A 21477-nucleotide genomic window follows, 5' to 3' on the forward strand; every position below is an offset into this window, starting at 1 on the left:
AATGTCCCTTTTATTTTTGGGCCATGATTTCACATCTCCAGTCAATCATGCATATCAAAATGTATACCATTCATATAAGTTCCATGCTATAACAATTTACAATAAAACTACTCAAATGAACCGTTTTCATTTTGAACTTAATAAATCAAATGATATGATGATGCTTAGTCGTGCTGAAGATGAGGATCCATATTTTCAATGTATGGGAAACCAATTATTAAAGAAAAAAATTTGTTGAATTGAACAACGAAAATGAAAAGTTCTTTTTTCCCCAAGTTTTGTCATGCTGAAATAACGAAAATGCTCGTTTACCCAAACATTGTTAACCGTGCAAGGGGGGGAGGGGGGCTTATTCATTGTGTTCATTTACTTGCATTATTGGCTTCACGAGTACTGTGTGGACCACGTGATGAGGAAATGCAGCTGTTAAAAAAATAGACGTGTTTGTTTACGGAAGAATGGACGTGATTGTTTACCCAAAACTAGACATAAAAGTTCGACTTTCCCACATCGCGCGCTGACCTGAAGCACTCACCTAGTGTTGTAATACATTGAAACGTACTACTTCGTGATTCGCAACTTTTCCGGTTTCACGAACTAACACTCATCTTATTTCTCTTATTTCTTGTTGATTTAATATACGAACGGGTGAAAAACAGCAGATTTAATCAATTCAATACATCAAGTGTCCACAACGAGAAACCCAACTGAAAATGACTATGCAGTTTCGACGCAAAGTGTTGTTCAGAAGGCGTTCAACTTTAGATGATTGCTAGTTTTTACTGGTATGTACTGTAGCCTACATGAGTGTTACTTCGTGGTGTCGCTGACAAATATATAGACTTTAAGTGATTTGAGTTGAACTCCAAGAAATTTGTATCACTGTCCACTTTGTGTCAGTCTTCAAGTTCAGTGTTAAATGTCTACCGTTTCACTTTTTATTTTAAAACAAAAGTGGAGTTTGTAAATTTGGCAGTCACGTTTATCACAAGCATCGACCATCAAAATATTTAAGTGCTGCATGTACACTTGCGTAAAGTTCTGGAAATTGAGTTCGCCGGAGAAACTTCCTGCACCTCGTGTTTTTGTAACATTGCTAAGTTTCGCTGAATGATCAGCTATTGATGCCAGATCAAACACTGAATAACAATTGTGGAAAATCATGAAATATTTCCAGCAATAAAACACCCCTATTATTTGTAGGCCTACCCTGAAATAAACAAGGAAAGGAAAACGGTTGTTAACTGAGCCTTACGGAAGGAGGTCGCCTAAACAAGAACGGAAAACCGGGTGGTTAAGTTTCACACTCCGAAGAGCAAAGGAAATAACATCTAGAATCAACCAATAAAAAAAAACATAGTATTATTTCGATAATTAAGCCTATATTTTGTATAACCCACAAGGACATCCTGGTAGTGATAGGCCTACTTGAACTGCGCAGTGTTAATAAATGTCATGTTGAAGCGCATCGATCCGAGCAATTCCGATGAATCCGCATAGGTAACTGGATATATACCGCCTATCTGCCCGAAACGGGTTTCAACACAGATTATTTCTTCGTGTGCCTTCTGGCTCTTTTCTTCTTGTTTTGCTGAAGTCTTTTGTCTTTGATACTACTGGATACGAAACATAATATAAGGCCTATTTGGTAACCCTCCCGAGGACATCCGGGTAGTGATATGTTGAAGCGCATCCAAACATTGACATTAGTTTCCCGATGAATCCGTATAGGTTACTGAATACGAAACATAATAGTCTTAAATAAATAATTATTATAGCCACGCCTTTGAGGCATTTAAAATAAACACAATTATTTAGCTTTGTAACACCTAGCACATTTTCAAGAACGTCTGTAAAGTACTCACGTGGACCTCCTCCGCCACCTCGACCTCCACGGCATGCCTCTGAAAGAGTTGAAAATTGGGAGGCGTAAACATTCAAGTACTGTTCTTCGAAAATCTTTCTAGGAGAAAAAAATGTCAGCCTATCTTTTTTTAAATTTCCCAGCTGGAAAGGACTTCCTGATGTGAAACTTCAGCTATTAGATTTAATTTGAGGCCGCACCGATCGGATTTAAGAAGCACCATCTTTCCCATCGATATTTTTTGTAATCACTCCAAACGCGGACAGATACCCATTCAGAAACAACTCGAGTCATTGCCGGCGATTATTTTTATTAATCCGAGGACCGAAAACACCTTTTTGGCAGACATTTTCAGGAAATAAATAAAAAACGTTGCGTATCTCATCAGCTACACATACTTATATAAGTTTGAAATAGCGCACGATACTATACCCGGTACTAATAATCACTTTCCCCTTTTTGAACAAAATGAAGAAAAAAATACTCGAGCGGTCGAGCCCTCTTGCCGCCGCGCCCCTGTCTAAAATTTGGTAGTTCTGCATCTGCCCTTGACCCGAGTACTAACAAGCAACACCTCATGCCGTTATGCATTATGCTTGAAATTGCGCCAATGTGATGTAATCGGCAGGAATGTCCTCCGAGCACCATATATTGGTTGTTGCAATTCTTGTGCAATTTCTGTATGGTTGTCGATGTTGTTTTAGTGGAAAACGATGTCCTAGTGTTTTACAGCTGGCCAAAATAGACAAACAAACAAACAGCCCAACAACCAACAGCCCAACAACAAACAAACACCCCAACAGCCCCAAAACAACCCAATAAACAACATTAACACCCTTACGAAGAAATAAAAAACAATCTAGTAAAAAGATGAGGTGCTCCATCAGTTTCATAATAAAAAAATAATAATGTGAAATTAAACCTACCCGTTGATTGAAGAGAAACGAGTAGCAGACACAGAACGAACGGAGCGACTAGACTTGTCTTCGGTTCCATCCTGAAACCTGGTTATGAAGTGGACTTGACTTGTGCGCTACTGTTATTCAATGCCACCCACGGGATCAGCCATGCGCAGTCATGCTCGACTCGTGGGCAGTTGCAAAAGTTAGTATAGAAACTGCACCCTACACCTGCAATTCTCCGCCCATGTAACATTAACACCGCCTTGTTGGCATAATTAAACAAATGCAGGACGTCATGGCAGTGTCAGCCAATCATAGTAGAGGAGGGAAACTCCAGGGCATCGGGTCCTCATGAGTAATTTTGTTACGCAAGTTCAACAATGAAGGGTAAAACCCTTCCCTTTCCCGGGACTAGCAGGCTGTCACGGGTTCAACGTGCTTGGGCCTAAACCCTGCCGTAACTCACGGCCCTGCAGGGATCTATTGTCCTACCCGCTTGTATAACGGCTCTTTGCGGAGGGTAGCTCCATCCAAGGGACACCGTTACCGACCGTTCACGACCTGTTCTATGCAAATATCGTTTTAAAAAAATCAGATTTAAAGTCCCAAGAACTTTGGGACATCGATTGGGGCTAACTCCAAGACTTTCACAATGAAGTCTACTAATAAGATCATCTCCGTCATCTTCTGGCTCATGGCATCCTTACATCAGTCAGGTGCCGAAGATGCTCAATCCTCCTCCCCACCCACCTCATTACCAGGTCATCTCAAGCCCTTGGCTTCCGAGGCTACCCGTCTCCCCGTCTCAGTCATCCAGGACTTCCCTTCCCCTTACGAGTTCTTCCGCAGCTATGTCTACCCTTCCGTCCCCGTCATCATCAAGCAAGGAGCTCGGCGTTCGCCAGCCTTCCAGAAGTGGACCGACGAGTACCTGAAGAACTTGCCCGAGTCCCAGCAGCTGATCAGAGTGGAGATGCGGAAGGTCGAGGAAAGACAGTTACCGAGGATGAACATGCCCTTCGCTGAATTCCTGGACAGATATCAAACCACCGATGAGTACCTTGTTGCAAGAGTCCCAGATTTCTTAAAGTAAGTGCAGTGACTTTAATGTACACAAAAAGACTGGTTTCTTCCATAACTTTGGAATATCTCCATTCTCTAGTTCAGATATAATGTAAATTTCAAACTGCTATGATTGTCGTACCACAAGTGTGGTTGGCATGTCAGTAGTCGTCAGATGTGTTTAAGGGCCATCATTGTGAATTGTAAATATTACCATCCCTTTATTTTCCCGATTTTTTTTATTCATCTCATTCTTCATAACCGTTTGTCGATCATTTGTGATCACACTAATTAGTCAGTTGGTGTTTATCACTGAAATTGTGGAGTTTTCCCGGAGAACATTTTGAGAAAACTGTGACAGAGATGTTTTTGATCTACTTCCAGGAAAGATGTGCTGATCCCGCCATCTTTGCATTGTACTAACGTCACTGCTAATTTGCTGGAAACAGTAAGTGTGGGGGACTTAGTAGTTAGTTAAGAGAAAACAAAAATCCATCCTGACAGAAGAAGATGACGTATTGCAGAGGTTCAGAACAGAAATAGTAACCGACTAACCTAATGATTAATAATTGGCAAAGTGACGGACAGACAGACCAAGCCCACCCAGGCGATCGACCGACAAACAAGCAAATCGACCAACCAATAAACAAACCAACAGACAAGGCAATTTTCCAAAAAGTAACCAACCCAATTATTATTTAAAAAAAACTTAATCGTATACTGGTACTAAACAGTGGTGTTATACTTAGTACGAAAACAAAGCACGAAAAGCAAATGATCATAATATGCCTTTATTGAAAATGTGTTGTCTTTGCGTCCGAAAACGGGACCCTTCGCCCCGAAATGATGCAGGTTTTAAGAACAACAATGATTTTTTTCTTGTGGACAGATGCTGTGGGTTAGTAGCGGAGGTACCAAGTCCCACGTACACATCGACTACGTTGACATTATCAACTGTCTGTTCAGGGGCCAGAAAGATTTCCTCCTCGTCAACTACACGCGCTACAGAGAACAGGTAAACAACAGTTCAGACACATACCTGACCGGTGAATGACCTATGATGTGGTTTTAAAGGGAAAATACAACATTTGCAAACATCAAAAAATAAAACTACCAAATCATTTTGAAATACCTTGCTGGACTGTTAAAGTGAATGACAGTGTAAAGCATCCTGTAGAATCATGGCACCTGGTATACTGTCATTTTCAAGAAAACTTGAATTTTTGTATCAATTTCCAACGCTGGTCGGCCGACCAGCGTTGGATAAAACTGGCTTTTTTTTCAAATACTGGCCCCAATTGACCATCGCACTTGTTTGCAATCGATTACACACCTATGAACGGGTACAAGCCAGCTAGACTGGTTCCCTGACCTTACAATTCCCCAATGTATGTAAACTGCTCTTTTTTTTCTTATATGGAGTCAGGGAACCAGACTACAGGAAAATGATTGTTTTTCTTGGTTTTTATAGCATTTTCGAACCCAAAACCTCAAAAAGGTCAGTGTAATTATATTTGCTATATATTTCCAACCCCCCAATTCCATCCATTTCTGAAAATTACAGCAAAAGCAAATGATGTATATTCCCTTGAAAGGGAATATACATCATCTGCTTTTGCTGTAATTTTCAGAAATGGATGGAATAATATATAGCAAATATTGTTACACTGACTTTTTTTTTAAAAGTTTTTGGGTTCGAAAATGCTATAAAAACCAAGAAAAACAATCGTTTTCCTGTAGTCTGGTTCCCTGACTCCATTTAAGATGAAACAGAGCAGTTTATGTACATTGGGGAATCGTAAGGTCAGGGAACGGGAACCTGTCTAGCTGGCTTGTACCCGTTCATAGGTGTGTAATCGATTGCAAACAAATTAATGTGATGGTCAATTGGGGCCAGTATTTGAAAAAAAAGCCAGTTTCTTCCAATGCTGGTCGGCCGACCAGCGTTGGATATTGATACAAAAATACAACTTTTCTTGAAATGACAGTATACCAGGTGCCATGATTTTACAGGATGCTTTACACTGTCATTCACTAACAGTCCAGCAAGGTATTTCAAAATTATTTGGTAGTTTTATTCTTTGATGTTTGCAAATGTTGTATTTTCCCTTTAAGGTGAAAACTGGCTTGGGATGGGTCTAGTCCAGGAGTGGAGTGCTACCCTGGATATAAGGAATATAAAGCCCCCTGATGTGTAGTTTTGTTCGGAGAAAAATTGTGTTTGGACAGTTGCTTTGAGTTTTTCTATGCAGGCTTGCTTGGTTTGTCCGGAGCATATGTACTTAAATACGTTAAATAATGTTACTGCCATCAAAATGTTTCAAATGTTAACAATTATAAATGGTATTCTTTGCCCCCCCCCCAAAAAAAATGCATCAATTTTGAATAGGTCAGGTGTGCATTTAGATTTTTCAATGCTGTTTTCTGAAAGGAATGCGATCACCACAAAGATTTATGCTGTTGGAAACAAGTCAAAGCGTTATCACTTAATAATAAAATTAATAGCTCCATGGTCTCCCTTCATTTTGAAGATTGTGTTCGACCATCCAGAAGGCTTCTACTCGAGTGTAGACGTGGAACGAGTCGACTTGAACAAGTTCCCTGGAATGAGAAACCTGGAGTTCCATGAAGCGAAAATGCAAGCTGGCGATTGCATCTACCTACCGTTCAAATGGTCAGAAGATACAGTACAAAAACATTCATATTTTGTATGAGCATGTTACTTATTTCGCATTTGTGTTCACTGTAAATATTTTTCTTGATATTTCTGCATTGTGTTGTGAATAAGCCTACACTCATGTTAATGGAATCAACAAAAGTTTATCTTTAATTCCATGCTGTTTATGAAACTAGTAAATAGCAGCGAGTGTAATGACATAAGTATGCCAGTTTAAAAAAAAGCAGAGACCACTGATTTCCTGGTTTCATGAATTGCATGAAACAATCCAATTCGCACTTTTACATTTTTTTTGGTATAACGAAGAAAGAATGTTATAATACCAACTTACCACAGAGTGGTCCAATATATAGGCTTACTATGAAACCACAGAAAACGATCAAGGAAAAGCAATTTACATGTATAGGCATGTGGAAAATGTACGATTACTGAGAATAATGTATCATTGAGCATTACTGTTTATAACCGTTTGATATATAGATATGCCTATGGTCATGCTCAATTGCAATAACAAACCTGCTGTTGTAGAATAGTGCTGATGCAAGATTTACAACTTCAAAAGTATAATACCGGTATTAGTTAATGATAGCGTCTGTTTTGGCCCTAAAAGAGTTAGATTTGACTATAGGAAATCAAACATGTACACAGCTGACTACAGCAAGGGTCTCAGCTGGGTGCAACTTTGACTGATTTGTTAGTCAAATTTCAAGAGAGTATATTTTGTATAGAGTGTATATAACAGATCCAGTGAAAAACGGTTGGAAATTCCCTCGTTTTACAGTAATTGCGACACAAGTTCGGTTCGCACAACGGAGTCTGTGAACACAAAAGACTCTCACAAAATCATGAAAGGCACCTGGACAAAAAATTAACGAGTGGGAGAATGTTTCAAAAGAGCACTATGAAAACATTCAACGAGGCTCGAATACTCAAAGAATAGTGAATCATTATTGTATTCAGATTTTAGGGCCATTTCGAGAAAAGATTTTTGGGAAGTTCCCTTGCCCTCCCGATCGTTGCGACATGAACTTGGTTCACACGATGCCTATTGTGCAGTGCACGCATCGCGTGCGCCTCGGACAATAAACGCTGTTTGCTCAGTAGCACTGCAGCAATTCTTTAGCCAACCCCACATTTGCCAATGAATTGCGATAAAAAAACAAGTAAAGGTCTCAAATCATGATAAGTCTTTAATTAACAAAATGTTCGTACACCCTTAAGAGTCCTCCAGGTTACCACGATCTGAGTAAAATATAGCAGTAGAAAATTATACCTAAATTCATATGTGAATGCACAAAACATTGCAAAGTAAACAACACTTCGTTATTAATTAAAATCAAAGTAAAACCAAGCAACAGTGAAGTTCAGAAACCGACATGAGCGTGTACAGACGCGTTATAGGAACGTTTCTAATTACCCGGAAACGTAGAACATATAATACAAACAAATTTCAATGAGAAAATTCTCGCTCAAAGTGAAGATAGGACTGGTACCAAATACCCCGTGAAGTTATTCCTCCTGATATGGTATCACTTGTAAGAAAACAATCACTGGTGGTGCTTTGAGAGTTTTTACATGCTCAATGGAATCCAGTTACGAGACCTCAAATATTGTACATGTGCGTTTCCTCGGTTTCCTCAATATGTACATTATCCACTGAGTTGAAACCTTCAAGTTAGTTATGCAATCTGTAAGATTTTGGGCCTCAAACAAAAACAATGCACAAAAAGCCAATGATCCTATGTACCCCTAAGTAAGTCATCTGCTCAATGGCTCAAGATTCACTTGCAAATTATATATAAGGCGAAGCATACATGTCACCATGGCATTTGAGATCATGAAGATGTCAAGGCATAATTGTCTTCATTCACTGATTCAGGATTCATCAGGTGAATTCCTTCGGCAGTAACGTTGCAGTCAACATTTGGTGGAATCACCAGGCATACGTCGTGCCCTCCCCGGAGTCCTGCGGCAAGCCGGACCCGGGGCTCTCACTGGCGGATGTCAGCTTCCCGTACCACGACCAGACGAACGGTGACATACAAATGGATATCCATCCAGAACTAGATTTCGTCAGAGACCCGTCGTGAGTTTCAAAGCTTTATATTTCCCCAAATTGGTATTGAATACTACCACTAAATCAAACTGTATTAACCATAAAAAGGCTGATTTGCTCATTTCAAGATTCCTTTTTCTATCAATGTTTTAGGGCAACTTTGACGATATTCATGGATGAAAAGGAGACAGATTCTTTGACAGAGGGGCAGTTTCTCGAATATATGGACACGGTAACTGGAAACATTTATGAACTTTCTATTGTGATTTCAGACGTCTCAATCGATGTTCAATCCATCAGAATACGTATAGCTCTCATATTCCGGTCCCATCTTTGTCAGTACTAGTGGTTTGAAACTGTATATTTTAGCAAATTACATCCAATCACATTTAATTTAAGAGTTTGAGACTCCGACAAAGTGGAGTCAATAGTCAAAGTACCCTTTTGGCACTTTGAGTTTTTCTCTTTTGTTTTCCCACTTTTAGATACTTCCAAGACTGGAACTAGACGACATCTGGACCGAGGAAGCTTTAGATGCCGCTCAACAGGTAAGTTGGGTTCTTTGTTTTAGGCAGTGCTGACAGCATCTCAGAATTATTTTCTCCGTATAAAAAGGGCAACTCGTGAAAATAAGCCGTCACTATCTGTGGACAGAATAAGGAAGGATAATGGCCACTGATTGGCGGTTTTCGAGACATTTGATTTTGCCAAGAACCCTTTAGAATCACTACAAATACCGATAGTTCGTCTGTTAGTGGTTGCTATAAAACAAGAACAGATATACACACAGTGGTTTGTTGTAAATTTTCTTGTACATTCACCCTGTTTGTGGCAGATATTTCTGATACTTGATGGTGATGGTGATGGCAAGATAACGTCACGTGACACCGACAAGTTTCCTGTAGAAATCAACAAGGTAATCCATTTCTTCCTATACGAGAAACAGACGCTCAGAATTTCGGGGTGTTGTTGAACTTATGAACAGAAAGTTGCGTTGCGAAAAAAAATGCTCACCAGTCACCAGTCTAATGTTATGTTAATTGCGATAAGTTTCCAGCTTGTCTGCCAATGTTCTTAAGCCATATTTTCTGCTTTGACATTTGATTGCCAGGCGCAGTGTTTGTGGGAATGATGTGGGTAGTCTTAAACCACTCGTTCAGTCTACATTTAATTTGTACCCCAAATGGAAGTGAATCTCGTTCTTTCTTAACACAGAACTTTGATGAGAAAATCTGCCAACCAAATTTACTACTCTCCATCTTTTCTTCAATCCCACAGTTCGACTCCTTTTCCATTAAACTTGGGCAGAAGATGATGATCTTAGGCGACATCTTTGACGGCCAGATTTCAAAACAAAAACAGGTATGACATTCGTCTGGATCCTCGAAAGTGAATAAATAAATAAATAATACATTGGAAGTGAATTAATAATACATTTTGAGATATATTATACATAATCGATATTATCTCGTGAAGTGAGTGGTTTTGTACATCTCCGGTATTGTATTTTGCAGGAGATTTTGAGAAAGCTTGAGAGAGACATCCCAGAAGATGCTAACACACCGCCACGTGACCACAGCAGCAAGTTCAGAGGAACCCGTGATCAGACTTCAATGTCTAAACAGGAATTGTAATATATTACAGACACGTTCCCCAAATGATTTGTTTTATAATTGCTATGTTCTTAGTTAAACAATTATTCACTTTTAATAATTCAGATTATTAGCTGCCAGATAATAGTTCCACTCTGCTGGGCAGGTTCATTTGTGTGCAAAAAAGCCATTATTAGAGGGTTGCAAACGCCCAACAAGTCTCACGATAAAGTAAAGTTAGTATAGCTTTAGTATAGAAAATTTGTTCCGAGAAAAAAACTTCAACCAACGGGATATGCAAATTAATGAATTTTGAATTTCTCTTGAAAACCTTATTAATTGTTACTTGCTATATACTCCTGCTACTCTTTCAATCTTTGTATGAGAAAGCATTTCAGATGACCCCAAAAAGGTAAGATTTTTCTCAGAATCGTCACTCACTCGTTCACTATTTTATGCTTCATTCATTTCGTATTCCCGAGGCTTTTTGTCAGATGTTTCTTTTGATCACTGGACTGCTTTTCAGAATTGGTCATGGGAAGTCCCAAGCACTCCCCAAAATTACGAAAATTACCTCTGAGAGTGCTTGGTGTGTGGGTGGGACATAATGCAATTTCTAAACCTTAATATGAGTATACAAAGCATTACCTGAAGCATGGGTAACATTTTGTTTTCTCTATTTATTCGATCTGGAGCCACACAATACTGTAGAATCCGGAGTTAGATGGGGAAGTCCGCGATCCGGTACATAATATTCCCCGATGGGATTACATCACAAACCCAGACAGCACAATGCACTCGTGCATTCTATGAGCCAAAATCGAAATTACCATAAAAAGTTGCTAATTATGTATGTGGAACTCAGTTAGCCTTGGTCAAGGCGTTCGGCGGTGGTGTCCGATGATCAATGGTCAGCCGCTATATTAAGTTAGTGTGAGTCCAACGTTCGCGGCCAACCATTGATCATCGGACTCTATCGTCGAACGCCTTGACCAAGGCTAGAACTCATTGTGCGGGTCTGTCAAATCCATATGCAATGTTACCATTGTTACAACAAATAAAACAGTCTAACCTTTCACGATCTCAGCACGGGGTCTAGTCTGTGAAAGATGTATGTTGTGAATTTTAAGAATTAATCCAGTTAAAAGATAACCTCTGATAAGTTGTGTATGTAAATCACGTAGCGTCTGAAAATATTATCAGAAGTTTTACATTGGCTCAAATAATCATGCTTTTAATTTTGTTTCATCTTGAAACTCCGAATAAAAAATTGCAGAAACTTTATAGTATTGAATAATTGTATTTTCATTATATTTGGTTCTAAACTTTTTGGTATTGTGTAGGCATACACAATGTATAAACCTACAATTTTACGAAGTGGCCTGCGTGCATGGTTTGATACGGTACCTATACACAGAATGTAGGGCTTTCACCTGCGGATGACATTAAAGGGAAAATACAACATTTGCAAGCATAAAAAAAATGAAATGATCAAATTATCACGAAATACCTTACTGGATTGTTATAGGAATGACAGTCTAAAGCATCCTGTTAAATTGGGGCTCCTGATGTGCTGACATTTGCAAGAAAAATTGTATTTTCCCAACGCTGGTCGGCCGACCAGCGTTGGAGAAAACTGGCTTATTTTCAAAACTGCTCCTAATTTTACATATTTAGTTATTCCGCATTTTCTTTGCAATTGATTATACACCTGTGAAGAGGTACAAGCCTGCCCGACTGATTCTCTAACCTTGCAATTCCCCAAAGTCTACAAATTGCTCCGTTTCATCTTAAGTGGGGTCGGGGAACCAGACTACAAGAAAATGATTGGTTTTTTGGTGTTTCCAGCATCTACAAGCCGAAAACGTGAAACAAGTCAGTTTAACAATACTTGCTATAACATTTATTTTTTGCAAATCCATTTATTTCTGAAAATTGCAGCAAAAGCAAATGTTGTACATTCCCTTTAATACTTCTGACATTGAGGAATACATGTACTTCTGTATTTGTTTATTCATTATTTAATTAATTTATATCTAATGTTAAGATGTTTTAATCTCCACCACCTTATTTCGCAACTAGAAAGGTTTATTTAGTGAATTGATTAAAACGCCCGTATTAAAACGCATGAGGGCGCTATGTACATAGCTCCATCACATGATCCCTTCAGTACATGTGTCTTGTTGTACATGTGTGTTTGATGGGAAAAAGAAAAATTAAAGAACTTTAAAGTTATACTGTCATTTGAATCTTTATACATGGTGGAGCTCATCAGGGCTCATCAGGGTTTTTCAGCCCAAGTTATGTTGATTTGGATGTTTTGTGTACGCTGACGATTAGATAATTTTGGTGCTTTATTTTATTTTTGGCTAATTCAGGCAAAACTTTGCAGAAATGCACGATTGTAAATTTTGTTTTATTATAAACTCATATAATCCTGTAAATCTGAATTCTGTTGAAATAAATTCATGTCCGACCGCATACTGCATTAGGTTTTTTTCTTTTGTAAGTGCTTGAAGTGTCATTTCTTTAAATAACATTATTAAAGTTTAGACCTAATAAACGGGGTTGCGATAAAAAACAATCCCATTATTTGGGAGGGGGGGGGCAGTGGTCATTATTACTATTTGAAGAGAGCCAAAAAATTGGGTTCCGGATTCCTTGGAAAACCAAGAAAATCCCCCCCCCAAAAAAAAATATCATTGAACACATTACAGCTTCAATTTTGTTTTTCTTAATTTCCGATGTCCCCCCCCCCTCCTTTTTTTAATTTTTTTAACATTGCCCCCCTCCCCCTAAATTCCAGTCTAAATCCACAATATTATTTTGGTCCTGGAACTGATGCACCATGACCTGTCTCCCCAGCCCTGCAAATTGGACCCTAATTACACCATCTAATCTCGGCTTATTTTTCACAAACCTAAGATTAATTTGATTTGATTTTACACATGGAAAAAACATCATATGTAGCTTTCATCCCATTCCCATTACTTCATCCCATCACATTTTGCACCTTTTTCTGGATATCTGTGTGACTTGGCAAGTCTATGGAACCGGTTGAAACCGGTTGGAACTACTAGCTTTCGAGTCAAAATTTTCCTTCCCGCCCAAGCAGTTAACTCTCACCTGTGTTAGGCTGTTTCAACCAATCAAAATGCTAAGATTACTAAACCGCGGTCACTCTTCACACTTCTGACCAATCGTAATTGCCCGTTAGCATTACGTCATCGGCCTTCTATTGTCTGACTCTGATTTCGATAAAAAATAGGGCCTAAAGTTTTATGAAATGATGTTTTCCATTATAAATTTTACACTTATTATTATTTTGTTATCGACCGCATTCATGACTTAATTTGTTTATATATTTTATTTAAAAACGTAATTTACAGACAAAATAATCGTAAAAAAATGCATTAGCGGAGTAATATACTCTGGACCAATTTCCCCAGATGTGCGTAAAAAAAAGATGCGTGTCTTTTCACTCTTATCTCACTCCGCAGATGAATTTCAACGGGAGAGGACCTCAGAAAGTTTGCTCCTCGTAACGGTCGCGACTTTTTCACAACATCTCAATTAATGTGCACACAAAGTTGTAAATTCATCCTGGCATCCTCCATTGGTCTTTTCTGAACTGGCTGCTCTTTCTCCGCCAGCTCAGCGCATAATTTCAAACCATCTTCTCTTCAAGAGGCACTGTACAAGCCGCCGCATCATCATCTCACGGCGGAGAATCCCGCCTGGGCCTGGTGAGTCGGCACATTAACAAGCTCGGAGCGGAGTCCTGAGTACCGAGTGTCACAAATTGCGTCAAATTGAAATTGAATGGAACTGAACAAGAAACAAAGTAGGCCTACTGAACGTGTTGAACTCGAACTGAACATCGACTTGGAGGATGCTCTAGCTTCATGCAAGAATAACAAAGAAAACAGATATCTGAGGTGAGTGAAAGCTATTTTCATGCGATGAATTTTAATGTAAGGAACACATTTTTTTGAAATCCCTTTTGGTTAATTGTATGGAAAAAATGCACTTCTTTAAACACTGGGGAAAAATCTTGCTTTTCCGGTCAATTGTTGGCGCTATTGCTGTAATGTCCTTTCACTACATATCCAACATTATGTAGCAACTGTTTGTGCTGTAGCCATAACGTTGCGGTGTCTGCTGCCCGGAATGACATTACAGTTTTGCTAATGAATATGGAAATTTGCATCAGCATAACAACCAAACAGGCACCAAAATGCCCCTCAAAATGGAAAAACGAAACTTGAAAGTAAGGTTAAATGGGACTCAAATGTGTATTTTCAGGGATAGCATTACAAAAAGGAACATTGCAATTGCATGACCTTTAAACTTAGACAAAACTTTACATAATGTATTGTATAAGATTTTCATTTTAGTGTAAAAATTCCCCTTAATTTGCGTAAGTGTTAGTAGTTGACTGCCATATAGTGTTAAGATTGAAGTAAAGGTCATGGGTCTACATTTTCTATAAGCTTTCATCTAGGCATTGAAATTAAATTCCACTCTGTTCATTCTAAACTGTAAACTAAGTTTAGGCCATTGTGTGGAGTATCAAAAGACGTCTCTGGCACCCTCTTCAAGTTAATTTGCATATCGATCAATCTGGCTCATGTGATGACATTGTATTACATTTTGGCACTTGTGAACAAAATAGTAGGCGTGGCTACAGGCTCCCATATACCAGAACGTTTTTGAAGTTGTGCCAAGAATTTGGAATGTGACCACTGTTTTGTGACCAGGTGATGTTTATCGCTGACCAAATTTCTTTTCCTGGGTGGAAAACAATTGACATACACTTAACTACTGAAACATTTATTTTGATAATAATATGAATCAGTGTGCACCGATTGTCTTTTTTTCTAAATTTCTAAAATACATTAAATCAACAGTTACTTTGGGGTATTCTACTCTTTAATAGTTGAACTTTTTAACGATAGTTGCCACGGGTACGTAAAAGAGTATCAGAGGGTATAGCATTCCAGTTGAAATTATCTGTAGGATTTCAGACTGTTGCCTTGAAATTATAGCTTATAAAAATCATTTTATTTTTTTTACACTAGTTACTTCAGATAACTAACCAAAATACAGAGCAAGAAATCAGTGCTAGGTGCAGAAAATGGCGTTAACTTCAGTTCAAACATGGATAATTTGTGGTAGGACTATGGGCCTTATTCACGAGTTGGCCATTTTTGTCGAGTTCCCAGAATGTATTTCATTAAGTGTTAACTGTTGAATTGGATGGCACCAGACTATTTATGCAGGCACAATGCAGCATTATTTTATTGTCTTTTTTTTAATCTGGCTTTTAACACTAGGGAATGTTTAATTACAAATTTTAAATTATTCATTGAAGCAGACTGGAATTAATTAGGAATTAACTTGATTTCATTTCTCTTCGCAAGTTCCAAAAATTAAGATTTTTACCACACTTTTATTTCAACATGGCCGACACGTGAATAAGGCCCATAGGCTTGGACAGTCAGGGAAACCAGGGAGACTGAACAACTTCATGTTTTAAAAGAAGTGGACAATACTGAGTATGCAGAACGTAGCACTCATTTGCATCGTTACTTTTGCAAGTGTGGTACATATATGCAGCAACAGGACCATTTTAAAAACTTCAATAAAAAATATCTTGAAGCCATAACGACGAATATTAATGAATCATGCTTTTATTGAAAGGAGAACTCACCTTCTTTCAATTGGTAACGGAGTTTTTTTTTTTTAACTTACAACAAATTGTCCTTCCCCTTTAATATCAACATGTTTGTCATTGTTGTCTGGAAACGGCTTGTTGGAGTCTAACAATTGCTCATTACATTCATGTATAGTTATGATGATTGGTCAATGGTAACCATTTTCTCTGTTGATTAAAAATGCATTTGCATCAATGATCATAGTGCTATATTTAATTTAGCTCTATGATCAATATACACCTTTAAGCTAAGGTCAAAGAAAGTGAGGTCAAAGTTTGTAAAGTTGAGCTTGGTTGTTGGACGGTCATCTCTCAGTTCAACTTCAAGTTTGGAGGAGCCAACTGTTTTATGAGGGCAGTGTTCAAATACAGAAATATTTTCTACAGAGTATTTACTCATCAATGTGTTGGTGAAATGAAACTCTGTGTTCAGTGTTTGGAAAGGCCAGCTTTTTGTTGTAAGTTTGTGTTTCTATTTTGCATGCATGTACATTGTAGTTGTACGGTGTCTGCATGTGAGAGTACGTGTGTTGAACATAAATTGAGTGCTTAGTTATAGCATTATTTGAGTGTGTGAAACATGCTATGTTCCGATATGAGCAAAACTTAGTGATTATGTGTCTGCATTATCATTTCTCTTTGTGCTTTAATTTATCCTGTTGGCTGCCCAAGAAAGCAACCAAGAATGATGTGATAATTTTAAAAATCATAATACAGTGAAATCGCGATAAGTCAAACTCTGATAACTCCAATTACTGTTACCCCTAAAAAGGGTTAACATTCAACTTTTTCCGCAATAACCTTGCACAAATTTTTTTTTTCGACCCAAGCTTTCCTGACTTTTTAGCTTAGAGCTAGAGACTTACGTATCTCTTGATACCAAAAACATAAAATTATGACATGTGTTGCTGGGCAGCAAAAACATTTGTTTTGGTGAAAATTGAATTTCCCCATATGTAGTGTACACAAAGCAGAATTACCATAATTAATTAGCCATAATTCTCAACCCTTCAACTTAGTCATGAAATTTCGGGGGTATGTTGATATTAAGTTCTATGCATGCACCAAGTTTTGTAATTTGTTGGCACTCGATGGCAGATATCTCTTCCCCCCCCCCCCCTGCTGATATGAGCACATTTTTGTCACAAATGTTTTCAATGAGCAAATGGCTCGGTTCACACTTGAACCCCCTGAACCGACGTACAGTGTCTTCCTGCAATGAAGTCACAGCAACATAATGCAGAAAATAATGGAATTTCAAACAATGTTTACAGAAATACACTTTACAAAAAAGATAAAAAAAGATTGTTCCTAAGGAAAATTCATCCCATTGACTATTTAAGGGAGCCTCTTAAAGGGAATGTACATCATTGGCTTTTGCTGTAATTTTCAGAAATGAACTATCTTGATGGGTTAGTATAACAAATCAAATATTGTTAGACTGACATGTTTCAAGTTTTGTGTTCGAAAATGCTGCAAAAACCAAGAAAAACAAAAATGTTCAAGTAGTCTTGTTCCCTGACTCCACTAAAGATGAAATGGATCAATTTACAGATGCCGGAAAATTGTAAGGTAATGGAACCAGTCTAACTGGCCTGCACCCGTTCATGAACATGTAACCAATAGCAAACAAAATTTGGACTGAAAAAAACTGATAAATTTGGAGCAGTAGTTGAAAAATAGTTAGGTTTTTCCAACGGTGGTCGGCCGACCACCGTTGGAATTTTTTTTACAAAATACCACTTTTCTTGAAAATTACTTCACACATGGTGCCATAATTTTACAGGATGCTTTAGACTGTCATTTACCAACATCCTAGTAAGGTATTTCGTTATAAAAATGGTAGTTTTGTTTTTTAATGTTTGCAAATGTTGTATATTCCCTTTAACAACTTTAGGCATTGTCTTGTACTCCCCTCAATTATCAAAAACATATGATAATGCATCATAAAATTGATTTCTATAACATTTGACTAAATTTGTTACAATTCCATCAGCATACAACACTTCTTATTCAAAATCAGTGTACTTGTGTAAGAACTGGTGTTCTCGACTTTTCTTATTTTTGGGGGTTAAACATTACAAACCACTGGAATACTGCCCTCTGTTGACAGAGTAGATCAAAGAGAAAGTTTCAAGTGCGATCAGTGAAAAAAAAATGTATTATTGTCCGTTCATGTATCCATACTTGAAATAGGTGGTACAACCTAAGTTGCATTGGCTTGTTGCTTGAATAAAACTTTATTCAAAGGAAAAGATAATTCATTGCAGAAGGGATCTTCTTTAAAATATACAACAGTGTCTGGCACACTGCTGCATGCATGAAGAGAAAACCCAAACTAAGAACCCAAGAATTGTATAATTCAGTCTCGCAGACTGAAGTGCATCTCTTGCCAATCCTGATTTTGAACTGTTTTCTTCTCTCTTTGTTTTTGACATTTCAATAGAAATGGGAGCCTGTCATATCTGGATGAGAGTGGTCAGATGAAGAGGCTTCTGGTTGAGGCTTCTGGGTCGAGGCCCCATTGCTGCTAGTAGGAGGACACAAGGAGGAGAACCTACGGAGCTAGGAACTGTGGACTCTGCATGCTGAGCTTGCCAGGAATTTCTACAAACTTTGGACACGATTCTTTATGGAGAGAAAACCCCACCGGATAATCGGGCAAGAAAGTTCATTTTTACTAAATAAAAAGATTTCAAGAGATGAAATGACTAAGACTTGAGGGTTTGCATAGTGGACATTAATGGGAGGATTGTGGTATATAGCACCATGTGAATGGTATCTCTTAGCTTAGTGAATTGTGTGGTTCTGAGAAGAACCATTTAAAAACAGATAAAATGGACTTCAGCGGCATACGTCTGGAACAAGGTCAGACGCCAAGAACACTGTCAGAATGAAAAGGCTTTATGCCTTATTTATCTTATTATTGAATCATCATGATATTCCAAGTTATACAATTCAGTGAGGACGAACTGCAGTGAACATTAGTCACACTACTTGGAATATGATCCATCAGCCTTATAAGGTTTATCATAATTCAATAGTAGAAAAGGACTGCTTATACGACTTATTCCATGAGGAATACAAAGAAGAATTGAGATGTCACAGTGTCTCCATTCAGTGAAGACGAACTGCAATGAACATTAGTCACTACTTGGAATATGATCCAACAGCCTTATAAGAAGGTTTATCATAAGTCAAAAGTTAACAAAAGGACTGCTTATACAACTTATTCCATGAGGAATACAAAGAAGAACTGAGATGTCACAGTGTCTTAATTCAGTGAAGACGAACTGCAACGAACATTAGTCGCACTACTTGGACTATTATCCAAAAGCCTTATAATTAGAGAACGACTTCTTATGCGACTCATTATTCGACGAGGAAGACAAAGAAAAACTGAGATGTCACAGCGTCTGGGGCGCTGTCCTTATACGCATTTTAAACAAAATTTACCTTCCAAAGTAAACAATTTTCAAAAACTCTGAGTCATCAATATGGGCACTGGTAGATACTTTGTTTCTATAAATATAAAGAAAGAAACTGATTTCATCCTGCCCGATATTGAACATAAAAACCATTAGAGAGTGAAATTATCATTTGTGAACTGAAAAAAAAAGCAGTTTGCTCTTTACAGAGGTGATGATGATGATTGAAAGTAAGAAGAAAAAAAGTTGATCATCACTTTGCCCATAGTAATGACTGTGTACGTTGTGATTATTTCATGTGTATTGTGTGATTATTTCTTGTGTATGGTGCGATTATTTCTTGTGTACAGTGTGATTATTTCTTGTGTACGGTGTGATTATTTCTTGTGTACGGTGTGATTATTTCTTGTGTACAGTGTGATTATTTCTTGTGTACAGTGTGATTATTTCTTGTGTGCAGTGTGTTTTCTTCTAATGATTTTTAAAATTTCTGGTCTCTGACTGTTCACAGATCTGCAATACTCTAACAAAAAAATCACAACTGTAGAGAAAGAAATAATACTTGAAATCAGTGTTATTTATTTCTCCAAGGTACAATATGACACAATACGATAGTGTTATTTATTTCTCAAAGGTGCGATTTACGATACGATACGATACGATAGCGGTGGTGAGAGATATAATATGGAAAAAGTGTTATTTTTCTCACCCACAAAAAAATGTTACGAAATGATATTAAAAAACGAGATAGAATCAAAATTATTTACGATACGAAACAATTATACGAGAGCGGTGAATTTCGATTTTTAAAATCAGCCATGAAATGACACGTGTGAAAGAAATAATACTAGAAATCATGCAACCTACAAAAGAAAAAAATGCAAGGAAAATTACATAACGGTGAAATAAAACAAAGCAGCGGTGAGACAAATCGTATTAAAAAAAAATGTAAAGAAAGAAATAATACTTTTTTCTCAAAGGTGAGATATGACACGACACGCCTTGATACGATAACGTACGATACGATACGATACAATACCTTACGATATGATACGATAGCGGTGGTAAGAAAAATAATATTTGAAACTGTTATTTTTCTCTCCCACAAAAAACGTAGGGAAAGAAATAATACTTGAAAATCAGTGTTATTTATTTCCAAAGGTGTGATACGACAAAACAAGATACGATACGATACGATACGATACGATACGATACGATACGATGCGATACGATAGCGGTGGTAAGAAAAAAAATATTTGAAAAAGTGTTATTTTTCTCACCCACAAAAAACATAGAGAAAGAAATAATACTTGATAATCAGTGTTATTTATTTCTCAAAGGTGCGATACGACACGCCACGATAGGATAGCACACGATACGATACGATACGATACGATATGATACGATATGTTACGATACGATACGATAGCGGTGGTAAGAAAAATAATATTTGAAAAAGTGTTATTTTTCTCTCCCACAAAAAACGTAGGGAAAGAAATAATACTTGAAAATCAGTGTTATTTATTTCTCAAAGGTGCGATACGACAAAACAAGACACGATACCACACGATACGATACGATACGATACGATACGATACGATACAATAGCGGTGGTAAGAAAAATTATATTTGAAAAAGGGTTATTTTTCTCACCCACAAAAAAAATAGAGAAAGAAATAATACTTGATAATCAGTGTTATTTATTTCTCAAAGGTGCGATACGACACGACGAGACTCGATACGATACGATACGATAGCGGTGGTAAGAAAAATAATATTTGAAACTGTTATTTTTCTCACCCACAAAAAACATAGAGAAAGAAATAATACTTGATAATCAGTGTTATTTATTTCTCAAAGGTGCGATACGACACGCCACGATAGGATAGCACACGATACGATACGATACGATACGATATGATACGATATGTTACGATATGATACGATACGATAGCGGTGGTAGGAAAAAAAATATTTGAAAAAGTGTTATTTTTCTCACCCACAAAAAACATAGGGAAAAAAATAATACTTAAAAATCGATGTTATTTATTTCTCAAAGGTGCGATACAACACAATGAGACTCGATACGATACGATACGATACGATACGATACGATACGATACGATACGATACGATAGCGGTGGTAAGAAAAATAATATTTGAAACAGTGTTATTTTTCT

At 37.6% G+C, this 21477-nt stretch overlaps 2 protein-coding genes and 1 long non-coding RNA gene across 3 annotated transcripts in view; 2 read left to right on the forward strand and 1 right to left on the reverse strand.

The window, feature by feature from the left end:
- LOC119727408 (sushi, von Willebrand factor type A, EGF and pentraxin domain-containing protein 1-like) overlaps window positions 1–2880 on the reverse strand; it is a 44618-nt gene extending 41738 nt beyond the window's left edge. Inside the window, exons 1-2 of the mRNA XM_038199273.1 lie at window positions 2791–2880; window positions 1866–1904 (exon numbers count right to left, since the gene is read on the reverse strand). Of these exons, the coding sequence (XP_038055201.1) occupies window positions 1866–1904; window positions 2791–2860 (109 nt within the window). The 5' untranslated portion in view covers window positions 2861–2880. The remainder of the gene's footprint in view (window positions 1–1865; window positions 1905–2790) is intronic.
- Window positions 2881–2951: 71 nt separating this feature from the next.
- Window positions 2952–11437, forward strand: LOC119727407 (lysine-specific demethylase 8-like). Its single transcript, XM_038199272.1, has 10 exons — window positions 2952–3855; window positions 4213–4276; window positions 4718–4843; window positions 6360–6502; window positions 8385–8591; window positions 8715–8793; window positions 9047–9109; window positions 9397–9477; window positions 9840–9923; window positions 10076–11437. Exons 1-10 carry the CDS (start codon window positions 3419–3421, stop codon window positions 10193–10195), a joined length of 1404 nt encoding a protein of 467 aa, XP_038055200.1. The 5' UTR covers window positions 2952–3418; the 3' UTR covers window positions 10196–11437.
- A 2221-nt stretch (window positions 11438–13658) lies between these two features.
- On the forward strand, window positions 13659–19630 carry LOC119727245. Its single transcript, XR_005270926.1, has 2 exons — window positions 13659–14091; window positions 18316–19630. It is a non-coding gene; the product is annotated as an uncharacterized LOC119727245 (long non-coding RNA).
- The last annotated feature ends 1847 nt before the right edge of the window (window positions 19631–21477 follow it).

Source organism: Patiria miniata, unplaced genomic scaffold (genome assembly GCF_015706575.1).
Source record: "Patiria miniata isolate m_02_andy unplaced genomic scaffold, ASM1570657v1 HiC_scaffold_20, whole genome shotgun sequence".
NCBI lineage: Eukaryota > Metazoa > Echinodermata > Asteroidea > Valvatida > Asterinidae > Patiria > Patiria miniata.

What these genes read in the sequence shown, in the direction of transcription:
- LOC119727407 (XM_038199272.1), top strand. Translation starts at nt 3,419, where the DNA reads ATGAAGTCTACTAATAAGATCATCTCCGTCATCTTCTGGCTCATGGCA. An exon ending in TTCCTGTAGAAATCAACAAG is followed by an intron (nt 9,478 to 9,839) that starts GTAATCCATTTC and finishes TCAATCCCACAG; the next exon opens with TTCGACTCCTTTTCCATTAA. An exon ending in AGATTTCAAAACAAAAACAG is followed by an intron (nt 9,924 to 10,075) that starts GTATGACATTCG and finishes TGTATTTTGCAG; the next exon opens with GAGATTTTGAGAAAGCTTGA.